Source organism: Xenopus tropicalis, chromosome 2 (genome assembly GCF_000004195.4).
Source record: "Xenopus tropicalis strain Nigerian chromosome 2, UCB_Xtro_10.0, whole genome shotgun sequence".
Classification (NCBI taxonomy): Eukaryota; Metazoa; Chordata; class Amphibia; order Anura; family Pipidae; genus Xenopus; species Xenopus tropicalis.
The window spans coordinates 11,409,608-11,425,193 of NC_030678.2; the positions used below are offsets into that span (position 1 = coordinate 11,409,608).

The following is a 15,586-nucleotide window of genomic DNA, read 5'->3' on the forward strand; positions in this document are numbered from 1 at the left end:
GACAATCTGCCTCCTATTTTTCAAGACATCCCATGGGAGACCAAGGTCATCAAATATTTAGGAGTCTACCTGTCAGCTGAGGAGTGCCCTGTCTCACTGAATTTCAGTGAACTAGAGGAGCATGTCATCATCCGTCTTGGAAAGTGGAAGGGTCTTGCTAAAGTGCTTTCTTTGAGGGGGAGGGCATTGGTGATCAACCAGCTTGTGGCCTCTCAACCGGCTGGTGTACCTTAGCCCACCTCAAGAATTCATTGCTAAGATCCAGAGAAGGTTACTGGACTTTCTCTGGTTGGGAAAGCACTGGGTATCTGCAGGTGTTTCAAGCCTTCCCTTGAGAGAGGGTGGGCAGGGAGTTGTGTGCATACGCTCCCAAGTGCACACTTTTCATCTCCAACAGATACAGGGATACCTTTATGCAGACCCTGCTCCACAGTGGTGTACTCTGGCATCCAGCTTTTATCGCAAGGTACGCAACATGGGGTATGACCGAAAATTATTTGTCATTGAACCTGAAGGGTTCTTAAAAAACCTCTCACCATTACCGGCATACTACCAAGAGACTCTTAAAACCTGGAGCATGGTCTCCGTGTTAAGGGAAAGAGTTATTCAAGGGGAGGACATTCTAACTGAGCCCTTACTTTACAATCCGTCTTTAAAGACTAGGATGTTAAAATCCACCAGCATCCGCCGCCGCCTTTGCCGGGCTCAGTTAACTAGAGTTGGGAATCTCCTGGATTTTGAGAGAATAGATTGGGTGCAAACTCAGGAAGTTATGCAGCGCATGGAATTGCGCACCACCAGAGTTCCAAACCGTTTAATCAAGGAGATCAAGGACACTATCTCCTCTGGCTCTCACACCTTTATTAATGAGGTTTTACATGCTGTAGAGCCAGATTCCTCTTGGAATGCCCCACCTCCAGCCATAAAAATAGCACCTAAGATCCGTCAATCCCCTCAGGCTGCTCCTTCTCCCAACCTGAGCCAGTTGGAGAATTTTACCTTGACACGCTTTTGTGACATGCCAAGAAAACTACTGTACTCTCTCATGCTTCACACTGTACACTTCCTTGCCCTCGTCTCCCGCTATGATACCATCTGGAGGCGGGTGCTTAATGAGGGTGAGAGACCCCAGTGGCGAGCCCTTTATTCCAGAGTTCAGACACAATGAAGCAGAAAGCAGCCGAGTAAAGATGTGGAGGCGAATAGACGCCCTCTACATTGTTTAAAGGGGATGTAAACTCGGCCATGATGCTGCCCCACTGCGCCCCCTAGTTTTGCTATAGAAGTTGCCAAAAAACATATTTATAGATGCAAGGAATTCACCAATGAGAATTCTACTGATCAAATAATCTCATTATAAATGCAAGAGAAGTGACCAATGAGAATGCTGATTCCCAGCACTGTGTCAGGCCCCTTGCTGGTACCTTACATATAGAGATAATGATGGCATTTTCCCATCATTATATGGCACAGGAATCAGACATGGGGATAAAGGGACAGACTTGTTCAGTGCTGGGAAACTGTGCTTATTGCTCCCAACTCCGATTGCAGGAACAGAGAACAGGGAGCCATGTGAGAGAGTCCCATCTCTCCAGGGCCAACAGTTGCATTAATATGCAAAATTATCCTCCAATGAAAATCCCAGCTGGTCAACTGGTCAACCTTTAATTCCACATAAAAAACTGTTCACCAGTGAGACTTCTACTGACAAAAATCTCAATTATAGATGCAAGAGAACTGACCAATAAGAATGCTTCCCAGTACTTGGCAGCAATCTTGCGGTTATCTTACATATAGAGATAATTATGTCATTTTGGCTTCATTATATGGCACAGGAATCAGACATGGGGATAAAGTACAGACTTGTTCAGTGCTGGGAAACTGTGTTTATGCTTCTAACTCCCTGGAGAACGGTGGCGCCAAGTATAATTTGCATTATAGTGTTGCAACATGGCCTCCCACACTGGGAGTTCCCTCCTGTTGCTGGTGGCATAGTGCCCATTTTGCACAAAATGGTATTGTTTCCCCCATACAGAGTGTGGGCTCTATTCACCCAGTGCCTTTAGTGGGGTAAACAATTTTCCACTGATGGGTGCCCTTTAATATATGAGGCCAGTTGTGTTCTCAGACAACTAATAAACAAATGTACACTACTGGAGGGAGGCTCAGGGATGAGTGATGTGATTATATAAGACTATGTAAGGAAAGGTGGCTAGGCCCTCCAAAACCTATAAAGCCGATGCCCTCCATGTCCTCCAAATTTTTTTTTTTTTGCATAATAAATAATAATAATAATAATAATAATAAAGTATATTAAATATAATAAATGTTGTTGCATTTGCTCCTTTTTACATTTCCAATATATTGTCTTAAACTATGGAATCCAATTGCACCTGCAGTAGATAAATTACGACTATGGGGACAGTAAGAACGCGGAACCTTTGGGTAATATAAAGGGCAAATTACATCTAAATGAAACAACACCATTTTGTGCAAAAAAATGCTCCTAACGGGCACTGTGCCCCCAGCAACAGGAGAGAGCTCCCAGTGGGGCGGCCATGTTGTGGCACTAACATGCAATGATACTTAGTGCCCCAGTTTGCTCAGTATGTGCATGTGAGACCCTCAGCTCTATGGGGCCAACAGCTACATTAATAAGCAATATAATCCTCCAATGAAAATCCCAGCTGCTCACCTGATAGGTTTCCCTTTAATTACATATGGAAAACAATTCACCAATGAAAATTCTACTGATAAAAAAGACTTAATTATAAATGCAAAATAACTAATTAGTAAGACCAGCACTGTGTCAGGCCCCTTGCTGGTGCCTTACATATAGAGATAATGATGGCATTTTCCCGTCATTATATGGCACAGGAATCAGACATGGGGATAAAGGGACAGACTTGTTCAGTGCTGGGAAACTGTGCTTATTGCTCCCAACTCCAATTGCAGGAACAGAGAACAGGGAGCCGGATTTACTCACATCAGCTGGGATTCTCATTGGGGGATTATTTTGCACATTAAAGGACAACTAAAGTCTAAAATTGAAAATCATTAGAAATGCTGAATTTTGTATACTGACCATTGATATAATCATTATGAACTTACTGCACAAGCCCAGAGGTTGAGAAGCCTAATTAAAATAATGATTTATGCTTTCAAAGTTGTCCACAGGGGGCTGCCATCTTGTTACTTTGTTATACCATTTTCTATAAGATCTGGCTCCTGCACATGCTCAGTTTGCTCTGGGCTGCTGTTGGGAGGCGGAGCTTAGGGAACGTAGTAAATTATCAAAACAACAGCACAAAGCCAGTGGCTGCATAAATATGCAAAATAATCCCCCAATGAGAATCCCAGCTGATGTGAGTAAATCCGGCTCCCTGTTCTCTGTTCCTGCAATTGGAGTTGGGAGCAATAAGCACAGTTTCCCAGCACTGAACAAGTCTGTCCCTTTATCCCCATGTCTGTGTCATATAATGAAGGGAAATGAAGGGAAAAATGACATAATTATCTCTATATGTAAGATAAGATCAGAATGGCTGATATAGTGCTGGGAATCTAATGAGCATTCTCATTGGTCAATGCTCTTGTGTATATATTTTTTTTCCTTCAACCTCCATAGAGAACTAGGTGGAACCTAAAAATTATCCCATTGGCACAGAGACACAGGTGCATCATGGGTACAGGTACATATAAACTAGTGCTGCCCTATTATACACATTGTATTACAGGATATCAATAAAAACAAGCTTTAGCTCAGTATTTAGATGTAACTTGTTTACAACAAACTCCCAAATATTATCATATCCCCATCCCCCAAAATATCAGCTCAGAAGATAATTGTGGCTTTTTCTAAATTCGGAATTCTATCCTTCTACAAACAACTCTCTCTGACACTCACATTACACTGACCAAAGCAAAGGGCAGCTGAGCAGACTGGGGGTTCCATACACAGCCTGTTTATAATAGTGAGACACAAACTCTGAACTGAGTGTCAGTCACTTTGCATATGCAAATCAGCATGCCTGGGAAGGAACATAGTGTTTGTGCAGAGGGTCACAGTTTGGCCTCTCCCCGTGTGTAATGCACACAAACCCCCATGCAACTGCTTCATAAACACTTTGGGAGAAGTTATTTGTCTGTTGTGTGGTTGTATATAAAAAAAAAAAAAAAAGCCCCAGTACTAAAGCTAGTAATGTTCTGTACCTTAGCCATGGGGGAGAGTGTAAGGTGCATATACAGTCACTGTATTACATACAGACAAACCTTTACAATGGAAAAGTTTATTCCCAGATGGGCTGTTTTGTAATAGCAAAGTGACTGAAACTTTTGTCGCAGCTTCTGTTTCCAACCTTTGAAACTTATATTTGTTACACAGCTCAGTATTTGGAATCATTACAAGGGGGAAAGAAAAGTCACACTAAGGATTCAGCTAAAGTCTCGCCCCAAGCTCAAAGTGCCAGAGCAGGACTTTAGTTTTTTAGGGAGCAGCCAGACAGGACTGTGATTGGTTGGCTAGTATGCATGTTTAATAGTGACCAGACCAAGCAGGCAGGGGAAAGAAAAATATTGTGAGTCGATCCCTAAGCTCAGGTCACTGACATCAGCCAAGAGCCCATTCAGAATGTGGGCTCTATTATATTGCGCTTCCAGTGGATTAAACAATTTTCCACCAATAGGTGCCGTTTAATTTGATTAAAGAATAAAATAGGGATCTAATGCTTTGGAGGCTTTATAAAGAAAAAAAAAGCAGACAAAGGTGGATAGGTGCTTGGTGGTTGAAAACTGGGCAATAAGAAATGTGCGAACATTGGTAGTTGGATTTTGGTTAGTTTGATGCCATTTTAGGATTTAGGATTTGATCACTGGATAATTCCCTATTCTTTAGTTGAACTAATGTTGCCACTAGAATGGGTAGTGAATGGGTAATAAATGGGTAGTGAATGAGTAGTGAACCGAGTGAATGGGGTGAATGGGTAGTGAATGGGTAATAAATGGGTAGTGAATGGGTAATAAATGGGTAGTGAATGGGTAATAAATGGGTAGTGAATGAGTAGTGAACCGAGTGAATGGGTAGCGAATGAGTAATGATTGAGTAGAGATTGAGTAGTGAATGAGTAGTAAACCTAGTGATTGGGTAGTGAATGAGTAGGTTTATCACTACTAAATACTGTATGTCATGATATAGAGCAGTGCTGTCCAACTGGCGGCCCGCGGGCCTCTGTGTGGCCCCCCCACCTGTCTGGCTGCTTTGATGGCTTACCTTTAAGTAAGCATTAAATGGTATCAGTACTGAGATTAACTGGCCCCCTGCATGGTTCTCACCTCAGATTCAGGCTGTAATCCCTCTGTATTGTTTAAACATGTAATCCCCTGTGTTTTTCACACCTTTTAATACCTGCATTGTTCACCCCCTGCAGTGTTCACACCTCAGGCTCAGACTGTAATCACTCCCATTGTTCACTTATTCACACCTCAGACATAGGTACTGTAGGCAGAGTATGGCACATACAGCCAGCATAGGGCAGGTAGAGTATGGCACACACAGGCAGCATAGATCAGGGAGGGTATGGCACACACAGGAAGGGTAGGGCAGGCAGAGTATGGCACACACAGTCAGGGTAGGGCAGGCAGAGTATGGCACACACAGGCAGGGTAGGGCAGGCAGAGTATGGCACACACAGTCAGGGTAGGGCAGGCAGAGTATGGCACACACAGGAAGGGTAGGGCAGGTAGAGTATGGCACACACAGTCAGGGTAGGGCAGGCAGAGTATGGCACACACAGGTAGGGTAGGGCAGGCAGAGTATGGCACACAGAGGCAGCATAGGGAAGGCAGAGTATGGCACACACAGGCAGGGTAGGACAGGCAGAGTATGGCACACACAGAAAGCATAGGACAGGCAGAGTGCTGCCTGTGTGTGCCATACTCTGCTTGCCCTATGCTGCTTGTGGGAGGTGAACCTGGCAGGGGTTTGTTGTGGGAGTTTGTTAGCGGTTGGAAATAGCCATTAAATGGTCCCTAAGGTGTGTAATTATGTACTGGGGGTTGCTCTGCTATCCACAGGGGAGGAGGAGGCATATGGAATTTAAGGGTATATCTTAATATGACATAATTCTTTCACATATGAATGATGGTTGATATCCCCACAGTAAGGACCAAGCATTTGGGATTTTGCTGTGCTACCACCATTGTGAAAAAATAGGTGTGGTTTGAAGTGGGTGTGGTTTCAAAAAGGGGAGTGGTCAAAACTGGCTTCAATTAGCGGCCCTCCACCATGTATGCTAGAGAAATTCCGGCCCTCGGCACCGTAGAAGTTGGACAGCACTGATATAGAGGAATGATAACCTTTATAGACAAATGAAAAAAAAATTGTTGGAACATAAAAATGAACTACGGAAGGGGATGGAAAGTCAACCCAGACAGGGGCCTATTTATTATGCTGTGTAAAATGAAATTGGTCTAAAAAAAATGGTGTAAAAAGCTGTGTGGGGAAATGGACAGGCCCGGATTTGTGGAGAGGCCACAAAGGCCCGGGCCTAGGGCGGCAGAAGTTTAGGGGCGTCATGCCACCCCACCGCAATGAAATTTTTACAGTTAGCTCCTATACGGAGCAATGGGGACCTCTCCCCATTGCTCCGTATGGGAGATGAAATGTATGCGCATGCGCACTTGCGTTCGCTGCCGTGGGGGGTGGGTTTGCGCATGCGCTCACTGCGGGGGGGGGTTTGGCGGTTCACGCATGCGCACAGGGAATCACAAATCCGGCGCTGGAAATGGAGAAATGGAGAGGTTTGCCATCTGAACGCAAGATTTTATGGCTTTATTTTATGTAAGTTCCAGTAGAAAAAAAGCATTTAAAAATTACAATGTTTTTTACACAGTGAAGCCTGGCGATGTGTGGCAAATTTTCGTGTTTTTTACACTGCATAATAAGTCTGCCCCTTAGGCTACTGAGAGCAGATCATTCTGTCTGTGCAATGACCCCTAATAGTTAGTTGATGGCAGAAACCAAAACCCTTCTGGAATGGACACAGGCAGCCGAATCTGTGATGGGTTTAACCCTTTCCCTGCCAATGATGTAGCTTCTACGTGCTGGCATAAAAAGTCGTTAGGTGCCAAGCTCGTAGGAGCTACATTTTCTTTATCTTGCACTCGTTCTCTGCTTTCGGTGCTTAATCCGAGTGCAGAGAATGAGCACAAGATAAAGAACCCCCTAGACAACAGCACATAGGGGGAACGAGTGGCCCCTTGGCGCAATCACCCAGGGGCCCCATGGGAAAAGCAAGATATGTAGATTCTACATGCCTGGCTTTTCCTGCGCTTCCGTCCTGCATGCCCACTCACTGGATTCTTCACTGAAAATGGGTCCTGGGTCCCCCCTGTGACCTTCAGCCAGGTTTTGGGGGGGTTTCACACATTCACAGCACTTACAGCAGTCACATTTACTTGCACACACACACACACACACACACGCACACAACACACATTTTGCCTAGTGTACAGACACACTTACACACATGCAACTTTGTGTATTTTTTTTATTGCATTTTTTTTCCTTGCCAGAAACAAATGTTTTATTGCCATTGCGGATAGCGTATTCGCAAATTGCACTGCGCAATACCTTTTGTGTATTATTTTGGTGTTTTTATTACATTTTCTGTGATTTTGGTGCATTTTTAGGCATTTTATTGCATTTTTAGGCATTTTATTGCATTTTCAGTTATGCGTAGTTGTTGTTCGCTTGACTTTGTCTGTAAAACTAATTTGCCCAAGCCAAAATACTCAAACTGTAGTATTTGACTGCAGATATCACTAGCAAAAAAAACCATTGATTTTAGCAATTTTATTGCATTTCACATTGTTCTTTGTTACTTGTCTTTGCACATGGACATTTTGTCTGCTGTATTTCAATTTGGCTTCCTCTGTACACCACATAGTTTGGTAAATCTATGCATATTGGGCATCAAACTGTTCAGTAGACCCCTGGCGTTCATATTTAGGGTGTTTTATGTTGGTACATTATAAACTGTGGGGTACATAATGGGGCAAAATGCAAGCTTTGTTACGATTTTCAGAAATGTTATAAAAACCGTTCTGTTTAGCATAGCTTTGCAGTTTGGTAGTTTGCAGTAGAAAGATGTATTTACCCATTTTTGTTTTGTCAGAATGTGTACTTTCAGAAAATGTATGGTTTTCTAGGGTCTCCGTACTGTTAGGGGATCTTATGACACATAATACACATACCGGGTGCAAAACTTGCACGAGCCGGAGTGTCATATGTGAACATTTTTATTTGGGTGCCCCTGTACACCACAGACTTTGGTATATCTATGCATATAGGGCATCAAACTGTTCAGTAGACGTCTGGTGTTCCTATTTTGTATGATTTGCCTTTGTATGCAAGAAATTGTGTGAGATAAATGCGGTAAATTGCAACATTTTTAGGTGATTTTCTGAAATGTCATAGAAACCACTAACTTTAGGAAAGCGTTGCAGATTGGTACTTTGGTGTAGAAAGGACTCTTTACCCTTGTTGGATTTGTTATAATGTGTACTTTCCACAAATATATGGTTTTCAGGGGGTCACCCTACATTTCTGTAGCTTCTATCACACATAAAACTGCCATGCATTTATGAATTAGGTAAAGGTAAGCCATGAAATTAGTGTGCACAAGGTATATTTTGGGGTCTCTGTGCTTTGATAAACCTATGTACAGTGGGCATAAAACTGTTCAGTAAACCTCTGGGGTTCATATTTAGGGTGTTTTATATAGTTACCTAATGACCTGTAGAAAATAAGATGCTGCATATTGGAAGTTTTGGGGTGATTTTTGGAAATGTCATAAAAATCATCAAACTTGGGAAACCTTTGCAGCTTGGTACTTTGGAGTAGAAAGACATGGGTACCCATTTTAGCTTCGAGGGAATGTGTACTTTCCAAAAATATATGACTTTCTGGGGTGAGTGTACTTTTTACTAGCTTTATCCCACATATAATGATGTAAATGTGTTGATTTTGCAGAAGCTGAAATGACAGAAATGATAGATCATTTGGGGGTATGTTCACATTGGGGCCCCTACATGCCACATACTTAGGTAAACCTATACATATTGGGCATAAAACTGTTCAGGGGACCCCTGCCTTTCAAATTCAGGGTGTTTTACCATGGGACCTAATGCTATGTGGGAGATAAGATGCTGCAAACTGGAAGCTATGAGGAGATTTTTAGAAATGTTATCAAAATTGCCAACTTTAGGAAAGCTGCGCGGCTTGGTACTTGGGAGTAGAAAGACATGGGTACCCATTTTAGAATCGGGGGAATCTGTACTTTCCAAAAATATATGACTTTCTGGGGTGAGTGTACTTTTTACTAGCTTTATCCCACATATAATGATGTAAATGTGTTGATTTTGCAGAAGCTGAAATGACAGAAATGATAGATCATATGGGGGTATGTTCACATTGGGGCCCCTACATGCCACATACTTAGGTAAACCTATACATATTGGGTATCAAACTGTTCAGGGGACCCCTGGCGTTCATATTTAGGGTGTTTTATCTGGTTATGTTATGACCTGTAGGAGATAAGATACTATAGACTGGAAGCTTTGAAACGATTTTTTAAAAATTTCACAAATTTTGATAAAAACCAATAATTTTAGGAAAGCATTACGACTTGGTAGTTTGGAGAATACAGACAATTCTACTTGCTCTGGATTTCCCAGAATCTATTCTTTCTAAAAATGTATAATTTTCTAGGATAAACCTTCTGCTAGTGGAATTTTTGGCCTTGAAATCTAAAGTATGCAGCTTTCTGGAGCAGTGCTTTGGAAATATGGTAGGGTACTGCTGGGAGTTTTTGACCTATACAAGTGAGAAATCTCTATAAAACTATATATTTTTGGTATTGGCACGTTCAGGAGACATGGGACTTTCGAAATCAGTTGTATTTTCATGCATACAATAATTTTTGTTTCTGGTATATGTGTTTATATTATGGAAAATATTCTTATTTTTTTCATTTTTTAGACATTAAGAAGCCTATATCTTGTTACAGAATTGGAATTACACAAAAATTCTACCATATTTTGAAAGCTTAGGTTGTTCTGAAAAAAACAATATATTGTTTTCCTGGGTAAAGGCCCCCAAAGTGAAACAGTGCAAAATGTTCAAAAACTGGCAGTAGAAGTTCTGCTTTGTCCAAAACGGCTGGCAGTGAAAGGGTTAATATATTGCTTGTCTGCAAACTACAACATGTTTATCATTTCTATAACAAAAGGTTTTTATAGCATTTTCTAAAAATCTCCTCAACACAAAAATACAAAGATTTTCAGTTGACAATAAATTGCACTTGGGTATTTATATTCTCGGATGTTGCAGTGTCGCGCCTGAGGGCATATACGAATTATACGGTTGCAGACTTTAAGAAGATTCTTACAAAATGTAATTTAAGAACAATCTGGCAACTTCTCCCTCTCCCACGTAATACAACTTTCCTTCTTTTAAAGGGGAACTAAACCCTGCTGCACAGCGCGGCTCAACCAAACTTTACTCACCTGTTGCTGGACTATAAATCCCAGAACAATTTAACATATAATGAAGCAAAATGAATACAACCCTGATGTTGCTGGACTACAGCTCCCAGCATGCCTCAACCTTCATTATATGTCACATTATTCTGGGATTTGTAGTCCAGCAACAACTGAGTAACATGTGGTTGAGCAGTGCAGCAGGGTTTACTGCCCCTTTAACCAAACCATTCAAATGTAATTATAACAAAAACATTTTCCCCCAAAAAACTACTCTTCTCAGCACTACAGTTTTCATATTTTTGATTATAATGAATTACTAAACTAAAATATTCCCTTGATATTTCAGATGCTGCACCTGAAGTGGATATTTGCAACAACATTGCTGATCTTTTGTTTTGGCTTCTGTGTATTATTGTTAAATCTACAGGATTTCTGTACAATTTGTCAAAAAATGATTTATTCACCTTCCGTGAGATCTGCTACAGTGAGGGAGACGTTCCACCTGCGCCCCTAGATACAGTGCGAGAGGAACCCCCCATTCTTGGTGTTGTTGGTGACCACAACCCACAGTCAAAAGGAGGAGCGGAACGTTATCCGGCAGACTTGGGGCAAGGAAAGACTAATTGGGGATAAACTCGTTTCCACCTATTTCCTTCTGGGCGCCGGCACAAACCCACGCCTGCAAGAGGAACTCACTGGAGAAAGCAACACTTACAATGACATTATTCAGAGAGACTTCATAGACACATATTACAATCTGACCCTCAAAACCATAATGGGGATCGAATGGATTTGCACTCATTGCCCACAAACTACATTTGTGATGAAAACAGACACAGATATGTTTGTTAATCCATTGTACCTCGTGGAGCTGCTTGTAAAGAAGAATCAAACAACCAACCTCTTTACTGGTTCCCTCAAACCACATGATGCACCCGTACGGGATATAAACAGCAAGTGGTACATAAGCACAACAGAATATCCACTGGCTAAATACCCGCCATTTTGCTCAGGGACTGGATACGCCTTTTCTGTAGACGTTGCACAAAGGATCCAGAATGTCTCCGGATCAGTCCCATTTTTTAAACTGGAGGACGTCTATGTAGGGATGTGTCTGGAGAAGCTGGAAATCAACTTGGAGAATCTTCATACTGAGCCAACCTTTTTTCCATATAAAATACCTTTTAATATCTGTAAATATCGGAAACTGGTCACTTCGCATGGCGTCCGACCACGTGAACTTTACCTTTTCTGGGAAGCCCTGCGAAGGTCGAGAGCTGTACAGTGCTGATTGGGTCCTTCAGTTGCCTGTCCTACTTCCAGGACCATTTTATATAAGTGGGCAAAACGGGCATTTGCCCAGGGACCACCAGGATAAGGGGATAACTTTTGGCAGAAGCATCAGACACTTCATTTTAATCAACCAGAAGAGCTTTGCAGTATGGGCATTTGAATTTTTTTGCCTTTTTTATGGCATCAAAGTTTCATTATATTTCTGCTCCCAGAGCTGTTGGTCCATGGCGGCACACCTAAGTATCAGGCCTTCTTCAGTAACCACAGACCATCTCTTCACTGCCTGCCTTACTATATTGAACTTCACCTGCTTGAGGGTTATTCTATCACAAATTTCTTGGGCCAGTAGGGGCCCACCAATTACATTTTGCCTAGGGTCTGCTGGTACCTTAAGGTTACCCTATATATATATATATATATATATATATATATATATATATATATATATATATATATATATATATATAAAATAGGCAACTACCAATGTAAAATACAACCCTACACTGCTACAATACAGTTATGGGATTTTTATCTGAAAGTCCAATATCCAGAAAGTTCCAAATTTTGGGAAGGGCATTTCCCATAGTAAATAATTCTAATTAATAAAAATAATTTTCTTTTTCTCTGTAATAATAAAACAGTACCTGTACTTGATCCCAACTAAGATATAATTACCCCTTCTTGGGGGCATAACAGCCCTATTGGGTTTATTTAATGGTTAAATGATTCCCTTTTCTCTGTAATAATAAAACAGTACCTGTACTTGATCCCAACTAAGATATAATTACCCCTTATTGGGGGCAGAACAGCCCTATTGGGTTTATTTAATGGTTAAATGATTCCCTTTTCTCTGTAATAATAAAACAGTACCTGTACTTGATCCCAACTAAGATATAATTACCCCTTATTGGGGCAGAACAGCCCTATTGGGTTTATTTCATGGTTAAATGATTCCCTTTTCTCTGTAATAATAAAACAGTACCTGTACTTGATCCCAACTAAGATATCATTAATCTTTATTCGTAGAGAAACCATCCTATTTGATTTATTTCTTATAGGTTACAGTGATCCAAATGAAAGGAGATATAAACCCAACCATAACGCTGTCCCACTGCGCCCCCTAATTTTGCTATAGAAGTTGCCAAAAAACATAATTATTGATGCAAGGAAATTCACCAATGAGCATTCTACTGACCAAAAACCTTATTATAAATGCAAGAGAAGTGACCAATGAGAATGCTGATTCCCAGCACTGTGTCAGGCCCCTTGCTGGTACCTTACATATAGAGATAATGATGGCATTTTCCCGTCATTATATGGCACAGGAATCAGACATGGGGATAAAGGGACAGACTTGTTCAGTGCTGGGAAACTGTGCTTATGCTTCTAGCTCCCTGGAGAACTGGGGCACTAAGGGGCTGATTCACAAAAGGTTGTTATCACTTAACGCATAGGGGCTGATTCACTACGCATTATGCAGGTAACCGGTACTTTCTGAAAATTGCCGTTTCCCTGAAAACTGGAGGAGGCATCACTCTAGGGCCAACACATACTTGATTGTCTTCTTCAGATTCCAGAAAAAATCTGCAAACTCCATCTTGTCCCCACAGACAATAACCAGCTGCAATGTTGTTTAGTAACGCCCCCTACTGGGAGATGTTAAGTTTCACAGTAATTATCGTCACCATTTATGCGATAATTATCGCAATGCGATGTACATAACGCTTTGAGATTATTGCGCGTGCGCTATGACTAGTTACGCATGTGAAATGACTTTGATGAATCGTTACTTAATTAAAGATCATTTTTTAACACATAAAACTATGGGGCCGATTCCCAAAGACCGAAAAAATTAGTGCACTAAAAATATTATCACTTATATTTTGAGAATTAATGATCAGTTCACAAAAAGGCCACTTGTCTGAATTTAGAAGCAATGTTATTGTCATTATTTATCTGGTGATTACATATTTATGCGTTATTTTGTAGCACGCCATATTAGCACACGCTATTTCGCATGTAAACGTTACACATCATATACCACATGACTTCCGCCATTTTCCCCATTTCTGCTGTGAGTCGCAAGATGGAGGATGCAGAAAATGCAGCTGCGCAATCACCGCCTGAAGTGCTTTTAAAAAAAAACCCTTGGCAGGGCAAACAATGGAGAGGAAGGGCAACAGCAATATTGCACAGTGGCGGTAATTAGTGGTGAGTGAATTTTTCCACCAGGCATGGAGTCACAGCAAATTTCCGCAAGGGCGTGGCCGTGTGAAAAAAGGGCTCATCAAATTGGGCGTGGCCACACCAAAGAAGCGTGGTTGACAAATAAAAAGACACGGGTGACAAAAACATTGAGTGACAAATGCGTTTCACTAATTTTTTTGCCGTTTCATGGATTTTCTTGCCGTTTTGTGATATTTATGATGAAGCGAAATGGGGCAGATTTACTCATGTAATAAAAAGCTGAAAAAAATGAAGCAAGGATGGGCAAGGTAGGCATGGTATGCTGCATACCTCCCAACATTGGAAAATGAAAAAGAGGGACAAAACGTTTTGCTGCGCGAAGTGTGGCAAAATTTTTCTTGACCACGCCCACTATATGGCCACACCCCCAGATGTCCCATTTTTGCACATTGTCCTGCTGTCCCAGATACTTACTGAAATGTCCTGCTGTGTCTTTAAGTGTCCTGCTCGTCTTCAGGTCTTTTTGGCTTCCTTCGGGTTTCCTTGGCTCCTTCTGTCACTGTTGTCTTTGGATCTGCACAGCTTCTTCCTGCACATTTTTTTTGTTGTTGTGGGTGCTAGTGCTGCTCAGGCCGTGGGTCACAAAAGTTACGCTGGTGCTGCTTTGCCTTTATCTACTACTGTACAAGCTCTACCTTTTTAAAAAAAAATAAGCTTTGTGAGTCCCTGACTATAACAAAAGTGTTTATTAATTGTTAATAAATAATTAATATTAATTATTAATAAACACCTTTGTTACAGTCAGGGACTTACCAAGCTTTTTTTTTTTTTTTAAGTAAGTAGAGCTTGTACAGTAGTAGATAAAGGCACAGCAGCACCAGCGTAACTTTTGTGACCCACAGCCTGAGCAGCACTAGCACCCATCCTGTTCGTTCTGAATTTTAAGTGAAATGGCTTGCTCTGCCATACTCACATCTCGCGAGACTTGCAGACAACTACAAAAAGGACCGAGGTGCTGAAGCACCTGATGGAGCCGGAAAGAGCCGAAGACAAAGGCGCGGAAGAAGCTGTGAAGATCCGAAGATAGCGGTGACGGAATGAGCCGAGAAAACCCGAAAGGACCTGCAGACGAGCGGGACTCTTAAAGGCACCGCGGGACATTTTGATAAGTATCCGGGACAGCGGGACAGCAGGCAAAAATTGGGACTGTCCCACGTAAAGCGGGACAGTAGGGACCTATGTATGCTGGGGCATGATAGAGATGAGAGTAGATGGAGGCTTGAGTGCTCACAGATACTGAAAACTCACAATTACAAGCAGAAAGGAAGAAAGCAACTTCTATATATTCCCACACCTTGTGACTCAACCCTTTCTCCTTGTAGACTGTAAGTTCTTTTGGGCAGGGCTCTCTTCCCCTCTTGTATCGGTTACTGATTGCTTTATATGTTACTCCTTGTAGATTGTAAGCTCTTTTGGGCAGGGCTCTCTTCCTCTCTTGTATCGGTTACTGATTGCTTTATATGTTACTCTGTATGTCCAATGTATGGAACCCACTTATTGTACAGCG

General features: G+C 41.7%; 1 protein-coding gene across 1 annotated transcript; it reads left to right on the forward strand.

Annotated features, from left to right (window-relative positions):
* The first annotated feature begins 475 nt into the window (after positions 1–475).
* On the forward strand, positions 476–12,110 carry b3galt5.5 (Beta-1,3-galactosyltransferase 5 gene 5). The gene is made up of 2 exons (XM_031896180.1): positions 476–1,105; positions 11,054–12,110. The coding sequence occupies exons 1-2, from the start codon at positions 476–478 to the stop codon at positions 11,828–11,830; spliced, it is 1,407 nt and encodes a 468-aa protein (XP_031752040.1). The 3' UTR covers positions 11,831–12,110.
* The last annotated feature ends 3,476 nt before the right edge of the window (positions 12,111–15,586 follow it).

Excerpts from the sequence above, each read along its gene's own strand:
- b3galt5.5 (XM_031896180.1), top strand. The coding sequence starts at position 476 with ATGGGGTATGACCGAAAATTATTTGTCATTGAACCTGAAGGGTTCTTA. Across the intron at positions 1,106-11,053 it reads ATGATACCATCTGGAGGCGG|ATACAGTGCGAGAGGAACCC; the intron begins GTGCTTAATGAG and ends CTGCGCCCCTAG.